Here is a 20,255-nt window from a genome sequence, read left to right on the forward strand (position 1 = left end):
GTGCTGTACTCTCAATCACAGACATCAAGAGCTCTGCTTTTACTTCTGTGTTCCTCTCTGTTAGTTTGTGGAATCACAGAAAGTGGACAATTGTTGATTTTCGTTAACATAAGATGTTTTTAAACCTTTGACTGATCATGCTAAATCCCATCGCAATAATACTGAGACTAGCAGATACATTTGATTCATGTGTGGTGGCTATAGCATGAAACAAGTTGTCATATGTCTTAATGAGTGACACTTTACATATGATCATGACTTACTTTAGCTTGAAAATAATACAATCCTCCTTCTTTGAGGTAGTACTGTGCACATCAACAAACAATGGACCCTACCACAATAATGAAAACTATGGTATGCTGGTAACTGTGAAACTAGTTTGCCCTCTGTAAATTTGTTTTATTGGGGGCAGGGGGGAAAGACTAGAGAAGAAAGAAAAGATATGTATTGGGAGATTATACCAATAATCTTGGAAGCAAAATTATGCCACATGCAGAATATCTTATGAACAACTGTTTATGCTCCTAGATTTGAATGCAACTAATACAAGAGCTATTGAAAAAGAAGAAACCTGCATTTAAATTCATATCAGGTGTTTTGGGACACAATACGTGTTAATGTACAAAAAGGAAACTTGAACGTGACCGTAAAGTCTTTCAGAAGGCCATGGAAAGTGCTGTTTTTTAATGATAAGAAAGAAGGCTGCAAAATTAAGAATATCTCCTTTCAGGCAAGATATAAATGTAAACTAATGTGCATTTAACTTAATTTTTATGTGTTTTTAATATAATAAAGTAACTTTTAAAATGCTTATTTAAATAGGTTAACATCTCCCTAACCCAGGGGTGGGCAAAGTCAGTCCTGGAGGGCCGCAGTGGCCGCGGATTTTTGTTCCAACCCAGTTGCTTAAATTAGAAAACAATCCTTGCCAATAATTACATTTCATGGCTTGTTAGTGCTCTAACTCTGCTATGTCAAGTCATTCTCATATCCGAGATTTTTTTTCCCATTCTAAGGATATCATCCAAATACTTTAAAGTGTAAAACGGATGGGTAATTCTCAGTCCTTCACTTTTTTCTCTTCTCTTTCCTTCCAAGTATTTAATTAAACCAAATAGTGCACGATAAATACACACAGGTGTAAAGGGTAACAAGCAAAATGGATAACTGCTGGTTTCTTTTGTCATTTGCATCTTATTGCTAATAAGGAATAATTAAAAACCGAGAATGCAGCTGTTTAAGACTTAAATAAGCAATAAGGGGTTCAAAATCTTAATGAGGAAGATAACTAAAATGAAGCAGAAGTGTTTCTAGAGCAATAAGTGCTTCTTATTAAGCAATTGGGTTGGAACAAAAACCTGCAGCCACTGCGGCCCTCCAGGAATGACTTTGCCCACCCCTGCCCTAACCCAAAATAAAGTACATAGGTTAAAAGACCACAGAGACAGAAAGTGTAGTCACTGTTAAAATAAGAAAATGGCAAATAGGTTAGAATATAGCATCATAACTAGAACTTGATGGGTCCTAGTGCAAAAAAAATAATAGGGTTCCTTCATGTGAAATTAAATTAAACCCAATCAAAAAATGACTGTCATCAATGATAATGTTTACATTAATGATAATATCATTACCATTTTCACTTCAATGTCAAGCAGGCAAGCAAGTTAATAATAAAGCCTTGATAAACAACAACCATGCATTTATTGTGGGCCCCCCAGCCCCATGGGCCCCAGCACCACTTCCTCCCCCACACTGCCTATAATTATGCCACTGGTCTAGTACCAAGACATATTTCAGAAATCATACTTCAGCTGCTGCCAGAGATGATGAAAGGTCACATTTTCTTCATCGACTTGAGTTAAAGTTGTCTATATTCTGGACAGCACTGCAAACTTTAATGTGCATTAAAACATGCAATGAAAATTGAAATTCCACAGGTGTTACTTCAAAAGCTTTCTATATAAATTGCATATATTTATTCACAAATTAGGGATTTTTGTGGTTCATTCAAAGAATGAATTGGTGTACCAACTAAAACATTTTTTCCTGAATCATTATTAGAATAACACTGGTGAATAATGCTTAGTCTGAACAATAGTTTTCTTTTTTATCTGATGGCATTGAAAAATAAATAGAAGGTTACCCAGCATATTTTATAGCATGACTAAACTTATTTTTTTAACTGTTTTTTAAATTCATGGCAGGTACAGTGATGTATTGAGATTCAACAAGAGTGTGGGTTGGCTAGGGTGGTGTGATCAACCTCTTATGGAGATAATATGATTTTTCACATATGAATTATTAATCCTTGTTTTTAGTGAAGACGAGTGTCAAAGAATTTATAGCAACAATAAAATGAAAACCTAGCAGCCAACCACCACTACTATACTTAATCAATAAGATGGCTGGCCTTAGTTACACATGTTTTTCATTGATAGACAAGAATGCAACTTTGTATAGCAACTGTGACACACGGCCATGAATGAGCTCAAGAAAGACATTCATAAAAATATGAAGAAAGAAATAAATGGCTTGCTCAAGACAAACGAGAAGCTGCAGCTGGAGCTGCAAGAGATGCGGCAGGAATATAAAGACTTGTAAAAATGTATATATAATCATTTTGATGCAGTCTTTAAAGATATGCTGGGAAAAATTGAAGAACACATTCAGGAAAATGTGACTAAACTGAGAGAACTTGCCAATCAGCTGGAAGACGTTAAGCAGACATTCACGACTCGACTTGAAACATGGGAACATGTGGCATGTACCGCCGATGGAAAAGCTACAGCTGCGAATTCTGAATGTAAAAACTTGGAGACAGACTTGCGGCTCTGGAAGATGGATGCAGAAGGAATAATATTAGAATCAAAGGTCTACCTGAGAATTGTGAAAGTCCAAACCCAGTGAAACTCATAGCTGAACTATTCTCAAAAATAAATGGAGAGGACTTTAAATCAGATACCGAGATAGCGGCAGCTTATCGCATACGTGGATCAAATACCTCTAAACCTAGGACTTTAATTGTCCGCTTCGAGAGATTACAATTTAAGCTTAATGTAATGGCACTTCTCAGACACTAACAAGAGATTATATTTGAAAATAACCACATTCGTATTTTCCCTGATTTCTCACCCTCAACAGCTGCTAAACGTGTAGCTTTTTACAACATTAAACAGCGGTTACGGAAAGCCGATATCAGATACAGCCTCTTGTATCCTGCCAAACTGAAAGTGGATATTCAAGACATATATTACATCTTCTCCTCCACGGAGGAAGCAGAAAAGGAATTAAGACAGCTGATACAGACACTTTTTTTTAAAATACAATAGTGAGTCGCATCCTGTCATGGCATGGTAAGAAGATATTACCTGCTGTCTGATCCACTTGCAATGATACGGGTACCATAATTAATGTCAATTTATGTCAATTTATTTATATAGCACATTTAAAACAAACATTGTAATGCTGTTGCCAAAGTGCTTTACAAAAATAGAACAAATTAACATAAAACATAAATAGAAATAAAATATATGAACATAAAATAAAATACATAATAAATAGAAGTAATGTTATATCCATAAAAAATAGAAGTAGTGTAATATAATCACAAAGAGGAAGCCATCAGTATTACTGAAGGTCACTGAATGCAAGTGAGTAGAAATGAGTCTTTAATCTTGTTTTAAACAGTTCAATTGTAGATGACTCCTTTATATGATAAGGTAAAGAGTTCCACAGGTGAGGTGCAACAGCTGCAAAAGACCTGTCCCCCTTGGTTTTACACTTGGTACGATGGACAACCAGAGACAGCTGACCAGAAGATCTAAGCACTCTAGATGGCTGATGTAAAACACACAGTTCAGATAAATAGGCAGGAGCAAGCCCATGTAAAGATTAAAAACTAGCAGCAAGATTTTAAAATCAATTCGAAAACTGACTGGCAGCCAGTGTAAAGAAGCTAAAATAGGAGAGACAGAGTCATACTTTCGTAAAGAAGCTACAATAGGAGAGACAGAGTCATACTTTCTTGCCCCAACCAGAAAGCGAGCGGCAGCATTTTGGACCAACTGTAACCTGTGTATCAAGGATTTGTTAATCCAGAATACAGCGAGTTGCAGTAATCGAGGCGAGAAAAAATAAACGCATGAGTAGCTAACTCAAGATCCCTAGAAGATAAAAAAGGCTTTATCTTACCTCATAGACGAAGTTGGAAAAAGCAACTCTACAGAATTTACTTGTTTCTCAAAGAGAGGTTACTGTCAAAGATAACACCAAGATTGCGGACTTGAGGTTTGGAAAAGACAGAGAGAGAGCCGAGAAGACCAAGACCAATTTGGGCTTTAGCTGATGGACCCACTCTAAGCACCTCCGTTTTATTTTGATTTAGATCAAGAAAATTATTAGCCATCCAGGATCTTAATTCAGAAAGACAGTTGTGGAGTTGATTTGTTGTAGAGTTGCAGACAGGAATATAAACCTGAGTATCATCAGCATAGCAGTGAAAAGAAATGTTAAATTTCCTAAAAATTGCTCCCAATAGGGTGAAGGTGTATGAAGAATAAAATAGGACCCAAAATGGATCCCTGAGGAACACCATATTTAAGAGGAGCAGTAGATGAAGAAGAGGAATTTAAAGACACTGAAAAGTGTCTACCAGTTAAATATGACCTGAACTAGTTAAGAGCAGCCCCTTTAAGCCCAGCAAGATGTTCAAGCCGCATCAGCAATATTTCATGGTCAATAGTGTCAAAGGCAGCAGACAGGTCAAGGAGGAGAAGGACTGCCGCATCACCTGAGTCAGTAATAAGAGAGATGTCGTTGAACACTTTCAGGAGTGCCGTTTCAACACTATGATAACGCCTAAAGCCAGATTGATAGATTTCAAATAAATTATTGGAGTTAAGGTGATCAACCAATTGATTATAAATAATTCTTTCTAGAATTTTAGCCAGAAATGGCAGTTGGGAAATTGGACGAAAATTAGCTAAAACTCCAGGATATAATTCTGCCTTTTTAAGACAGGGATGGACTGCAGCATGTTTAAAAAATGAGGGCACAACCCCTGAACTAATAGAATGATTGATGATGGCTAATAAGGGTGGGCCCAACATATCAAAGGCTTCCACTAAGAGACGTGGTGGTACAATATCCAGAGGACTGGGGGCTGGTTTAAGGATGTCAATAGTTCTTTTTAGCTCTGAAAGTGAGACTAGATCAAAGGATTCTAAGACAATGTCATGATTAACAGTAGAAAATTCATAGCCCGTTTGAACAATGCCACGGCGGATAGTATCGATTTTGCTGACAAAGAATGATAGAAACTGGTCACATGAATGAACAATGCTATTTGATCCCATCACAGAGTGGGGGTGAATGGCCACATTAATTGAATTAAATAAGACCCTAGGATTCTTTGAATGACGGGATACTAAATTGGCAAAGAAATTTTGTTATCTTAACTTCAGCCTGGAAATTGAAAAGAGAAGTCCTAAAAATCTGTTTAGAGACAATCAGTCCATCTTTTTTCCAACGCCGTTCAGCAGTTCGACAGGCGTGGCGCAGTGATCGTGTAATTTCATTTAGCCAGGGAGCAGGTCTACCCTTATTACTGCGTATCTTGGGCGGAGCAATTGAGTCTAAAATCGTTTTACAGGAAGAATTAAGTTTTAGATAGATAGATACTTTATTAATCCCAATGGGAAATTCACAGAATCATCGATACCATTATTTTGGTCATGCACATACAGACTAGAGAAAATGGTTTTAAAATCAGATATAATAGAAGAATTTAAAAAGCGTGAGCAGTGTGGGGGGCAGCTATTAGTAGGGACATTGACAGTAATATTCAGATCCATCATTATAGAAAAATGATCAGTAAAAGAAACATCACATAAATCAATATTATTCACTGAAATATCACAAGTAAGAACGAGATCGAGGGTGTGACCGAGAGTGGATTGGCGTATTAATATGCTTTATAAAATCAAACGAGTTCAAAAGTGATAAAAAGTCGTTGACCAAAGGTTTCGATTGACAACAAATGTGAATGTTGAAATCACCAACAATAAGAACTTTGTCATGAGAGAGGGTGATATCAGCCAAGAGATCAGAGAATTGAGAGATGAAAGTTTCATTAATTACAGGAGGTCTATAAACCACAGCAAACAGTAGAGAAGGGGAGCTGCACACTTCGAAAATTTGAAGTTCAAAGCTGCTAAACGGACCCCTTGTAAGGCTCCGACACAAGAACATACTTTTAAAAATAGTGGCAATCCCCCCATCTTGATAGATGTAGAAGAGCTTGTTGCGGGATGAGCACGGGTGAGCGTGCGAAGATTAGCAGTGTTTGCTGCTCGATTGCAAGCCGAGGAAAAGTGATGCTGTCTTGAAATGGAGAAATTAAATCCGGTGTCCAGCGCCCATGAACCAGTGATAGAGTCCTGAGGAGGAGAAGATGGGTCATAGACGACTCGCAGGCATCGGGAATCAAAGCTCTGGGACTTGAGTCGGCATTGTTTAACAGCAATTCCGGCTCTTTTCCCACGACGGCGGTGGGTGCGTTTGCGTCTCCGAGGGGCATTCAACTCATTGATACAGGTGAACACTGGCATCCAGGTGAAGAAGTCAGGAGATGAATAAAACAAAGGTGGAGGTTCACAAAAAATCCAACCAGGAGATGAAAATTGAGAGAAAAACAAGCCAGAAAATGTTTAGTAAAGACTCACGATCATAGGACAGTGGCCGTTGGGATAAACTAAAACATAAAAACAAAGTTAAACATAGACTAGAGAGACAAGTAGACGGCCATCCACACCAGTCGGCACCATCTTTCCTCTCTATCACTCTCTATAATTATACATCCTTTTTGTTTATGTTTTAATTACAATTACACGCGTATGTGTGGAAGAAATTTTTTTTTTTTTTTTATATATATATCTATTCTAAAGGGGACTGTTTAACATCATACCCTTGGTTTATTGTTATTGTTATTATTGCATTAGGGTTTACTATGCTTATCCAGGGCCACTTTTTTAACACCATTCCCTGGGTTTACTGTCTTAATATTTCAAGACTGTTGAAGATTATATTTTATGCTCATAGTATTTACACTTTATCCGCAATAGATATCTCTACTTTTTAATCCTCAAATGCCGCTGCTGGGGTTAGGGGGGGGGGGTTTGGTTTTGTCTCTAGGTATGTCAGAGGACTGGGACTTTGTGAAGTTGGGTCCAGCCTCACGTGGGGAGGCAAAATGGGGGGGGGAAGAGAGCAAGCTATATCTATCCTTTTAATCCTTATAATTATAACTTCCAACATAACAATAGGCTGCATGACAATAACTCGTGGGAAAATTGGAAATTAAGGTTAAAGCTGTCTCACTTCCAGTTAAGACTACAAAATGACATCAAAAATTCAGAATCAATGTCTCCATGATGGGAAAGTTAGCTTTGTGAGCTGGAATGTTAAAGGCCTGAATCACGAATTAAAGAGAGAGAAAGTATTCTCTCACCTAACAGGTCTAAACGCTAAAATAGTATTTTTACAGGATACTCACTTATTAAGCCAGGATCAGTTCTGGCTGCAAAAAGAGTGGACTGGCCAAATGTTCCATTCCAGCTTTACAAACAAAACTAGAGGTGTGGGAATTCTTATACATAGAATAGTCTCATTTGTAGCATCAGATGTAGTATCTGATCCTGAAGGCAGATACAGTGCATCCGGAGAGTATTTACAACGCATCACTTTTTCCACATTTTGTTATGTTACAGCCTTATTCCAGAATGGATTAAATTCATTTTTTCCTCAGAATTCTACACACAACACCCCATAATGACAATGTGAAAAATGTTTACTTGAGGTTTTTGCAAATTTATTAAAAATAAAAAAACTGAGAAATCACATGTACATAAGTATTCACAGCCTTTGCTCAATACTTTGTCGATGCACCTTTGGCAGGCAATTACAGCCTCAAGTCTTTTTGAATATGATGCCACAAGCTTGGCACACCCTATCCTTGGCCAGTTTCGCCCATTCCTCTTTGCAGCACCTCTCAAGCTCCATCAGGTTGGATGGGAAGCGTTGGTGCACAGCCATTTTAAGATCTCTCCAGAGATGTTCAATCGGATTCAAGTCTGGGCTCTGGCTGGGCCACTCAAGGACATTCACAGAGTTGTCCTGAAGCCGCTCCTTTGATATCTTGGCTGTGTGCTTAGGGTCGTTGTCCTGCTGAAAGATGAACCGTCGCCCCCAGTCTGAGGTCAAGAGCGCTGTGGAGCAGGTTTTCATCCAGGATGTCTCTGTACATTGCTGCAGTCATCTTTCCCTTTATCCTGAGTAGTCTCCCAGTCCCTGCCGCTGAAAAACATCGCCACAGCATGATGCTGCCACCACCATGCTTCACTGTAGGGATGGTATTGGCCTGGTGATGAGCGGTGCCTGGTTTCCTCCAAAGGTGACGCCTGGCATTCACACCAAAGAGTTCAATCTTTGTCTCATCAGACCAGAGAATTTCTTTCTCATGGTCTGAGAGTCCTTCAGGTGTCTTTTGGCAAACTCCAGGCAGGCTGCCATGTGCCATTTACTAAGGAATGGCTACCGTCTGGCCACTTTACCATACAGGCCTGATTGGTGGATTGCTGCAGAGATGGTTGTCCTTCTTGAAGGTTCTCCTCTCTCCACAGAGGGCCTCTGGAGCTCTGACAGAGTGACCATCGGGTTCTTGGTCACCTCCCTGACTAAGGCCCTTCTCCCCCGATCACTCAGTTTAGATGGCCAGCCAGCTCTAGGAAGAGTCCTGGTGGTTTTTGAACTTCTTCCACTTACGGATGATGGAGGCCACTGTGCTCATTGGGACCTCAAAGCAGCAGAAATTTTTCTGTAACCTTCCCCAGATTTGTGCCTCGAGACAATCCTGTCTTGGAGGTCTACAGACAATTCCTTTGACTTCATGCTTGGTTTGTGCTCTGACATGAACTGTCAACTGTGGGACCTTATATAGACAGATGTGTGCCTTTCCAAATCATGTCCAATCAACTGAATTTACCACAGGTGGACTCCAATTAAGCTGCAGAAACATCTCAAGGATGATCAGGGGAAACAGGATGCACCTGAGCTCAATTTTGAGCTTCATGGCAAAGGCTGTGAATACTTATGTACAATGTGCTTTCTCAATTTTTTTATTTTTAATAAATTTGCAAAAACCAAGTAAACTTTTTTCATGTTGTCATTATGGGATGTTGTGTGTAGACTTCTGAGGAAAAAAATGAATTTAATCCATTTTGGAATAAGGCTGTAACATAACAAAATGTGGAAAAAGTGATGTGCTGTGAATACTTTCCGGATGCACTGTATGTGATTGTCATGGGCAACTTATTTAACTGTAAATTGATTTTGATAAATGTTTATGCATACAATGTCAATGATAGGGAATTCATGCAAAATGTATTTGCATCAATTCCCAATGTGAAGACTCATACAATTATAATGACTGAGGACTTTAATTGTGTTTTAAATCCACTCTTAAATAGGTCTCCTGTCACAGGGAGGATGACATCTAACACTGCAAAGACAATTACACAGTTTTTAACTGAGCACAACTTATCAGACCCCTGGAGGTTTCTAAACCCAAACTCAAGAACATATTCCTTCTGCTCACCAGTGCATCATTGCTACTCAAGAACTGATTATTTCTTTATAGATAATAATTTCTTGCCTACGATTAAATCTTGCAAGTACAACGCTGTTGTTAGACCTAAAGTCTGTTTATCTCGGTGGGAGATGCCTGGAGTTGTAGAGGGTAAATAATATATCATCATTTGGAATACATACATTTAATGCGTCTTCCGTGTCTGCAACGATCTGTATAAATGTAGGATGAAATGCGAGGCAAGAATTGTTGAACACATAACTAAAAAGAAATGTTTTTCATATTTTAGTAATAATTGACAAAATTTAGATATGAAGTGTATACAAATAAACACTTTCACAAAGGGTACAAGTATAACAAAACAAGTACACTTTTATTCAAGAATATAACCATAGAAATAGAAATCGGTTTAGGGAATGACGCTGACATGACCGCTCGGGTGGTGCAATGGTAAGAACTGCTGACTTGTAATCAAGAGGTTCCCAAAAAGGTATCGCTAGCTAAGCAGAGGCAAATTACAGTCCAAAACGCAGAGGTAGACCGACTCCCAACTCCTGATGTCATGTTTCCCCCTCCCCTCGGGCTGCAGCCTCTGTCTCGGATTAGAATGAATATATCACTCCTGCAAGTGAACTGTGATTCTTAGCACGATGAGAGAAGTCGCAAAATCAACTGGAATGTTCAAGGAAATTCTAGAAAAGAACCCGATCTAAATCCGTTAAGTAGTTCTCTCGTTCGCTAGCTAAGCCCATGTAAGATACAATCCAAGGCTGACCCATGATTGATGAGGGCCACACCCTCCTCCTCCCAGCCTGCTGCGTCTCTCTCGGATTAGTGCAAATAAATCGGTACCACAAGCAAACTATGTTACTTAGCGCAATGAGAGATGTCGCAAAATCAACTAGAATGTTCAAGTAAATAAAAAAAAAAAAAAAAAAAAAAAAAAAAAACCTGATCTAAATCCATTAAGTAGTTCTCTTGTGAAAAGCAGACAGACAGATGTTGGATTTTTTATATACAGAGAGATGGCAGCATTTTCTTTTTTCTTTTTTTTTTTTTTTTTAATAAGTACAGAGGCAATAAAAATATCTTAAGAGTACAACTACTCATTAATTAATGGTTGGTACGTATTTACCCTTTTGTGGAGATGATCTTTTTATGCCTGTAATGGAGAAACCATTTCATATTGTGGTATACTATATTTTTCTACAATGTAACATAGAACTTTGGCAGAAAGCATAATTCCAGCTTTTGCTTTTTGTGGAACAATCTTTGGGTACAAAAATGTATTACATACAGGAAAGGACAATTTAAAAAAAAAAAAAAAAAGTAGGCATTCACTAACAACAACAATTTTGCAAATTAATGATATTCACACAAAAACCAATACAGATTAGGATAAACATGCATTAAAATAGAGCAACTTAATATTGATAAAGATTCTGACATGGCAAGACGATTATACTGTAGTTGAGATATGGCCAATTGAAAATAAAGGAAAGGAAAACAAAACTTCCATTCTGCAGCATTGTAAAAATAAGTCTCTGGCTTATCCATGGTCACTTATAATAGAAGGTTATGGATGAATTCAGCCAGAGTAGCAATTAATGATATGGGGGTGAAGCCAGACCTCACTTCATTTTCAAGTAATTAATTTTTTACACTTGAAGTAAAGAGCACCAAATAAATTCTTGTTTGAAAGTATATGCATCTCAGTTTTAAGATATGTCTTGGCTACAGCTTATAGCTTGACTTTAACAGAACACCAACAGATTTGCAGCCAGAATTATGAAGGGTGATTTGCAGCTTAACTCCATCATTGGGACACTTTACCATCTATTAACAAATTATGTGGCACTAAAATACAATCTAAAGTCTAAGCTTGTAAGCTTTAGGTCTTGTTTCAGAGTTGGATTTTTATGGAATGCTATTTTTATACAGAATTTATGCTATAGTTCTGTTATTGTGACCAATTCTCCTTTACATTGAAAAGCACTATGTTAGCTAAATATATTACTGACTTTTTATCTCACTTTGATTTATAACAGAAAAATACTTTGATATGAAGAAAAACCAGTGCAAAGAGGGGCTTGATATTTATAAAAAATTCCTCACAAGAATGACCAGGATCTCTGAATTCCTCAAAGTTGCAGAAGTAAGGACAACTATTCTATACATTGAATTTCTTCAGTTATGTATTTGTTTCTTCAGTTATTTATTGATTTGTGTAAGTGATTGGTGTCAGTCAAGGTTACAATAATACTACTTTCCATACATCGATGTGAACACAGAGTACGGTTTAGAGAAAATCCTGATATATCAAGAATATTAACAAACACTGGACTTGCTAACATTAGGACAGTAGTACTAGGGTGTTGTACCGTGTTAGCCATTATGAATGTAGTGAGAAGTCAAGCCAAATGACACCTTTTATTGGCTAACTAAAAAGGTTACAGTATGCAAGCTTTCGAGGCAACTCAGGCCCCTTCTTCAGGCAAGATGTAACTAACATTAGGACAGAAATAATACATTTTTGACAAATTCCTAAAATTATCTTTTCCTCCTGTAGAATTAGTTTTTCTTTTCAATTTTAGGCAAAATACACTCAATAACTCAGTGTAAATTGTGGTATTGTAAAATAAAGGTTTTTTTTCCAACAGAGTAATATAAGGCAGACAGGTGAGCAATGTGTATTGTAAGGCCTCACAATTGTTTTTTCGATGATTGTGTTGATTTATCTGGTGTTACTCAAGTAATTCTGTTAAGCAATTTTGGAGAAATCGAAAATCCTAAAACTATTTGAAAATACAAAGATTTTCTTCCAGTATGATCTGTATTTAGGGCACTTCCAAAACTTTCAACCTTGAGAACCAGGCATTTTGATAATATCAGTCATAGTTTGAGTCTTGCCCTGGGTACATTTTGCAGAATCTTAGCCATCTTAGGTAAGAGAAAATGTTTAAATATTCAGCTGAATTACACCTCACATTGTACAAACATGATAGCCTGGCAATACTTGGAAATCTTGTGAATTCCATCTGTCTCATTATTTGACATTCTTCTTGGCAGGTTTCTTTCAAAACTTTGCTTTAAATCATATAGATTTATTACTTTTTGAGATAAATTGGCAGAGTAGGATATTGAAATGTTGCATATATACTGCATATAATAATTAATTTAGGCAGCTTCTTTGAAGGATGAATTTCTTCAATGTTCTGTACCTGTATGTGTGTTTTTATTTTGCAGCAAGTGGGGAATTGATCGAGGAGATATTCCTGACCTTTCTCAGGTCTGTACTAAGGTGTTTCTTTTTTTAATTTTGTGTGTGTCCAATTCACTGTGTAGCTTTCCAGTTCTGTTCACTGTTTGTGCCCATTTACTTTATTTCTCCAGAATTATAATTATTTTGCAATGCATGCTTCTGTTCAAGTACACTTTGCAGATAAAAATATAGGTTTTGGGTAACAGGTTTGCAGTTTTACAGCAATCAAAACTATAAAATACATATTATGTATTATGTTTTGTACAGTGCAGTGCATTTCTATACTTTACAGAAGTACATAATCACAAAGTTAAATTCAGAAAAAAAAAAATATATTCAAGATTGGGTTAATATTGAGGATAATATTTGTAAGTTGGAAGAAAATTAAATGATATCCATCTGGAACAGAGCTTTTTTTATGGGGCAAAGCTCTGTATGAATGGGTCAACCACATATAAAAAGGTATGTTTTATACTCTTGTAGTTTTAAATTGACAGATTCTTTAATCATTTGTTTTCATTTTGTATATGATTATTAATTCTAAGTTTGTCTAATGATGCCTTAGGGTCAGTATTGTTATGACATATCATTTAAAGCATATTGTCTAAGCATGAGCTTGCTTTGTTTATTGTCTATTACTTCTTTACCTTAAACTCTGTCAAGTCACAGTTGTTATGTAGTTCCTTTAACTGTTTTTTTTATTGTATGTGCAAATAGTATTGCAGGTTGAATGAGTTGTATAGCGATGTGAGGCCTTCTGTACTAATTGTATGTATTCCTTGCAATTACCACCTTATCTTCTGTCTTTTCCTTATCTTTCCATTTTCAGTTTACAGTTTGTGTAAGTATTGGCATCTCAATCCTTTATCTTTCTTTTTTGCAAATGCTTAGCTTTTAGTATATAGTTTTTTTAAAATAACATACCTTTTAATTATATGAATATATAGTGAAACACATTATAAAATTTTAATGTCCTTACAGGCACCTAGCAGCCTTCTTGAAGCTTTAGAACAAACACTTGCTTCATTAGAAGGCAAAAAAGTCAAATAGATCAACAGCTGCAAGCAGGCAAGTTTTTGTTGTCTGACTTTGATATTTTGAAATGATTTTAAAAATTGCATATTAAATACCAACTAACTTGTTTTAAGTTAGAGCTATGTACCTAATTTTGTATGGTGAAACCTAGTAAAATGTGATCTTTAACTAACATGTTGTTGACCAGTACTAATGAACCGGAAGGCAGTGCTTTTTGCAATTTCAACATGATGATTTGCTAGTTATTACTGCCGGTACATTTGTTGTATAAATATGTACTACAGTTTCTGCATTCAAATTGAATTTTTTGCTTGTAAATTTGTGTTGTCATCAATGAAATGAAAAGGTTCTTGTTGAAAAGGAAAAAATCGAAAAAACAAACAGATATAGTAGTTGCTCACTAATTTTTCACAATATTATTTGGGCTTTTTTTTTTTCTTCTTTTTTTCTTTAACCCACTCCCCCCCATGATAAGCTTGTGTAACCCTAATGTGTGGCAATAGCACAGTTGTTGTTTGCCTGGATCCTGTCTGTCATCTGTGTCGACTCAGTATTCCAGTCACATTTAGTGTACATGTACTTATTTTGTCAACTGTCAGCAGTTTGTTTTGCAGTTCTTTCTTCCATTTATGTTTTTGAACTTTCTTTTGTTTATACTCCTGTCTGTGAGATGAACAAAGACCTTTAAAGTTGTATATTGTTTTAAGAAACCTTTAAAATGAGAATGTTGTAGTTTTCTTTTTTATTAAATTATCACACTAGTTAAATTAATTTTGCTACAATAAAAATAATATGCTGATTGGATTGTATTCATTGAAATATGCTCATTGTTTACATTTAGATAATATAGAAGTTTTGTACAAGTTTTAATGTTTCAGTTATTGTAGTTTTTTATAGTAATTTTATAGTGACTTCTGGTCCAAAGTTTACAACATCTAGCCTTAGGTTTAAGGCTCAGGCATTTTTCTTACTATAACCCCTGTATTATAAACATGCATCTACCCACCTCAATTTAAAAAAAAAAAAAAAACACCTTTGAATAAATGTATATGTTTGGTCCACTGCTACTTACAAGTTTTTTTTTTTTTTTATATCAAATTCTTATTGGAATATATAATTGAAAACATTGGCTGCTGATGCTCCCACAGATTAATTTAAAATTCATTTCTGAAATTTGGAGAATTCCCCCTTAAACCTTTATCTACTCACACTGGGTGTATTTTGTACACCAATCTGTTATTTTTGTCCAACATCCTTTTACTTGAACCTACCGGCAGCCATCCACCATCTGTCCTCAGCTTGATTCACTACAAGTATTGTGTCGCAATGGTTTCCCTCCAGTGTGCCCCCAGCCATTTTATGAGTGGATTCACAGTTGCAAGTTTCATATGTTGCATTTGGTACACTGCCCGGGTACTTACGAATGAATGTCAACAATGAGATTAAATGTGATACGTGATGGTAAATCCTGCAGTGGATGAAAGTATGACTGGTGACAAATGAGCACTGGAGACGTGGATCAGGTTTATTTTTCAGATAGTCCTAGATTGTGTCATACTATTCAGTAATATGCTATTAAATTACATTAAAAATGTACAATTTAAAATTATTCCAATATTTTAAATTACAACCTCACAGCGTGCATATAGCCATTTTAATACTAGTTCATAAAGTATACCGCGCAAGAAATGATGCGAGAAGTTAAGGGGTTAAATATGAACCACACAGAGGGGCACTGGAGCTCTCCTTCAATCCACTTCTGGCCGTTCTAGCAAATGTTAGTGCATTTCTGACAATGCTTTATTGTTCAGATTTCTTTTATAAATTGCCTTGTCAATCCGCAGTTCTTTTCAAAAACATTGTCTTTTAGAAACCTCATTAGTTCAACCAAGTTTGAATTGGCTGTTTCATTTTGTTTAATTAATTATGCCTTTTAAGTAGCCTATTAATCACTTTTTCACCCTGCTTGTGAGCAAGCAACTTTGGTAGCAGTAGCTATAGCCTAGCCCATTTGGCTTCTTAATTTTTGAGATTCTCTTTTTCATTTGAGTCATTGGTATAACTTTAGCAAGTTTTCTTGAAATTAATCTTTGCTCAATTTTTTTCTTCCATTTCTTTATTAAGTATTTTTTCAGCCATCTGTCAATTTTGCCTGGATTTTTTTCAGTGATGCATGTCTATCATAAAACTTTAACTAAACAACAAATTAAAAAAATCCTTTGTAAATGAAGAGATTTCTAATATTAATGAACAGCTACTTCAAAGTATCAGAAGACAGAATCATTTAAGTACACAGTGTTTTATTTCATCTGTAAATGGTATAGTGTAATGCTAAAATTCAGTGCAAAATGGTTGTCAACATACAGAGATTCTAAGTAGCCATAGTCTTGGCAACAGCAGATCCATCTCCGTGCCAGTCACACAAGGAGTCCCTCAGGGCTCTGTCCTTGGTCCTCTGCTTTTCTGTATTTATATGCTTCCCCTTGGCCATATTATCCGTAGTTATGGATTGGGTTATCATTTTTATGCAGATGATACCCAGCTCTACTTCAATGTTAAAAGTGGAACTTCATCAGAGCTTTCTCAGCTCACAACCTGCCTTAGTGAAATTAAAACCTGGATGGAGCAGAACTCTTTAAAATTAAATTGCAATAAAACTGAACTCCTGCAAATTGGGACTAAAATGCAACTTAATAAAATGAGCTCCTTCCCAGTCCATCTTGGCAGTGATCTCATCAGACCTGCCTCTACTGTAAAAAATCTTGGTGTCATTTTTGATTCCTCCCTCACTTATTCCACCCACATAAATCACATTAAGAAACTTTCTTACTTTCACCTCCGTAACATATCCCGTGTTCGCTCCTTCCTCTCCTTCTCTAATGCTGAGAAACTTGTCCATGCTTTTATCACATCCCGCATCGATTATTGTAATTCCCTACTGGCAGGTGCCCCTTCTAATCTTATATCACAGCTCCAGCTTATTCAAAACTCAGCTGCAAGAGTCCTTACTCGAACCAGCAGCAGCGAGCACATCACACCCATCCTGCTCCGTCTTCACTGGCTTCCTGTGTCCTACAGAATCGAATATAAAATCCTACTAATAACCTACAAAGCTTTAAATAACCTCGCACCAAACTACATCAGTGACCTCCTTCATCACTATGTGCCTGCCCGCCCACTAAGGTCCTCTGATTCTGGTAATCTTGTTGTGCCCCTCACTAATCTACACTCCATGGGTGACAGGGCCTTCAGCTGTATAGCGCCCAGACTCTGGAATGACCTACCAAAATTAATCAGGTCAGCTGACTCCATGAATTCCTTTAAAAAACAACTCAAAACTCATCTGTTCAGGAAGGCTTTTAGCTCTATTTGACTTTATTACCTTTCTCTCAGTTTACATCTCTGTCAAGATGCCAATGTAACCTGTATGTGTGTCCTAGACCATCAATTATGTTGTCTGTTTTTTTCAGAATTTACTGTCTTAATCTTCTTTATTTATTTATCTGCTTTGTACAATGCTATATACTGTATATTCTGCCATTCTTTATTATATTCTGTAAGTGCCTTGAGCATGGGAAAGGCGCTATATAAATAAAATGTATTATTATTATTATTATTATTATTGTTAGTCAAATCAAATGAAGCAAACATAAATACAACTTCAGTAAACAGTTCTGAGTCAATATATAGAAAATATTGCATTTATTTCAGCGCAGGATTTACTTAGCCTTCCCTTTTAACAAAGTTTAGATGAGCTTGTGAGGTAAGGCTGTCAAGTAATAATGACATCAAAAACAAAGGCACATAATCTCCGCATCAGTGCCAATGCCCTGAGCACTCTTGCTGCACCTAGTGGCAAACTGGTATATTGTTCTGTTCATCTTTGGTAATCAAGATTAAAAAATACTGCAACATACCTCACAGCAGTAGTCAGTATTTGGTCATCTTTTAATTGTTTCCAGTCTTGTACATTCCAGATAATTTAAGCAAATGGTGCATATGCAGTTTGAAATAGTGTCTTACTATTTCTAAGCTCATATACTAAGTTCAGATCATTCTATCTATAATATTTTGCATTTCAAGTTTATTGTCACATGTACAGTTTACATTTCATGGAGCATATGTGTTTAACCCCACTGGCAAGAAAAACATACATCATGCTGCTTAGATGAGAACTCTGATGATGCAGGCTTGTGTTGTCTTTTTCAGCAATGGAGCCATGTAACACTCATGAAAAACACTCTGAAACTTTTTTTTTTTTTTTTTTTTTTTTACTTTTAGGGCTAGCACTCTATCAAATGCTGTTTCATCTCTTGCTAATACTGGCATATCTTTCACCAAAGTGGATGAAAGGGAAAAGCAAGCTGCACTGGAGGAAGAACAAGCTCGTCTTAAAGCATTGAAGGTATTTTATTGTCCATACATCAGCTTTAAAATTTTAAAGCTACTACATAATCTAAACCTTTATTTTTAAACATTTAATAAATTAATTGGTTTCTATTAAATACTTAACACTTTATAAAGTAAATGTATATTTGTCAATTGCTGTACTCACTTTTTTTTTTTTTTTTTGGAGATCAGTTTTGGTCAAAATAGTTGCTGTTTATCTGTCTTTTGGAGATTAGTGGTGTTACACAGGTGTCTAGTTAATTTTCAGTTCCCCAAGATATAAATTCAGATCTTTTTTAAACCATATGACACTGCTCAAGTATCTTAACTTGGATTCACTCCAGCTTTTTTAATGTCTCTGTCATGTAATGCACTCCCAATGTAATAAATTCTGTAAATTGTGGTCATGATGAAACTGCTCATTCAAATAAAGTACGCGTATTTATGAATTTGGTAATATACAGAGAGAGACAAAAAGAAGTACCACATTTCAGACATTTATTCTACAAAAATGCTACAAGATAAAATATATTTCACTATGACATAAGAAAGGGTATACAAAATAGATTTTTTTTGCTGAGTTTTAAAAATGATGTCTTCAAGGTGGTGGCCATCATTAGCGATACACTCTTCAAGACGATTTCTGAATGCTCGCAAGACTCATTCAGCCATTTCAAAGGGAATAGCAGTGATTTTGTGGAGAAGAGCGTCCTTGAGGGCTTCAAGGTTTTGAGGTCGGTGTGTGTATACATTCGACTTCAGATTGCCCCACAAGAAGAAAACGCACAGAGCGAAATCAGGCAAACATGAAGGACACCTGACATCACTGTGCAGGGAGATCAGCTTCCCCGGAAACATCTCCTGCAAAACTTGCATGGATCTCCGCGCCATATGAGCTGTTGCTCTATCCTGTTGAAACCAGGCATCCACCACATCCATTTCTTCCAGTTGGGGCTGCAAAAAGTTCTCTAGCATTTCAATGTAATGTTCTTAAGTGATTGTGACCTTTGCTCCCCCCTACTCTAAAAGGTAAGGGCCTCAAATGCCAAATTCTTCAATGGCGCACTAAACTGTAACACTTTCACTGTGTAGGGGTCTCTGATGAAGTTCATGATGGTTGGTTTCAGCCCAATAGTGAAAGTTTTGTTTATTTACACAACTATTCAAATGGAAATGTGCCTCGTTGCTGCACATGACAATAGTATCTCGATGAATGGTTTGCAGAATTTTTGCACACAACTCTCTACCGTTCTTCCACTCTCTCTCAGTGAGTTCCTGCACTACCATGATTTTGTATGGATGGAAATTAAGGTCCTCATGCAAAATCCTCCTCAAAGACGTGTTGGAAATGCCAAAGGCAGAAGCATGTTTGCGTGACGAGCGACTAGGAGACTGCAAAATTGATGACCTTACAGCTTGGATGTTTTCAGGCGTTCGTACAGTTCCAGGATGGCCTGGAGATTTTCTGTTCAATGTTGTACCCGTCTGTCTAAATTTAACCACCCACTGAAGAATTGTTTTCTGATTTTGGACGTCACCGTTGGAAGGATTGCTGAAGTGCATTCAGAAAGCAAGTTGCGTAGTGATGATGGGTTAATTGTTTTTGAAGAAAGCTTTGCTAGCAAAAGCATGGTGCACACTGGACCAAGGCATGTTGCCGACTGAAAACTACAAGGGATTGATTATCTAAGGACCCCCACCCCAACCCACTCGGCTACCTCTATCTCGCGCAATGACCTCGATAAATGTGGTACTTCATTTTGGTTTACCCTGTATTTGTGAGAATTAAAATATGAGAATTGACTTGAGTTTGGAAATCAGAGTAATTAAAATACTTAAACGCACTAATTAGTGAATTTGAAAATTACCCCGATCTACATACAAGGCGAAAGTCTTGCAACATTCAAAGATGATGGTTTGGGATAA

General features: G+C 36.7%; 1 protein-coding gene across 1 annotated transcript in view; it reads left to right on the forward strand.

Annotated features, from left to right (window-relative positions):
• Window positions 1-20,255, forward strand: part of picalma (phosphatidylinositol binding clathrin assembly protein a) — a 215,161-nt gene that overhangs the window by 92,915 nt on the left and 101,991 nt on the right. The window contains 5 exon segments of the mRNA XM_051926984.1: window positions 11,692-11,798; window positions 12,894-12,932; window positions 13,887-13,952; window positions 13,954-13,973; window positions 18,222-18,345. Of these exon segments, the coding sequence (XP_051782944.1) occupies window positions 11,692-11,798; window positions 12,894-12,932; window positions 13,887-13,952; window positions 13,954-13,973; window positions 18,222-18,345 (356 nt within the window).

This window comes from Erpetoichthys calabaricus, chromosome 4 (assembly GCF_900747795.2).
Source record: "Erpetoichthys calabaricus chromosome 4, fErpCal1.3, whole genome shotgun sequence".
In the NCBI taxonomy this organism is placed as follows: Eukaryota; Metazoa; Chordata; class Cladistia; order Polypteriformes; family Polypteridae; genus Erpetoichthys; species Erpetoichthys calabaricus.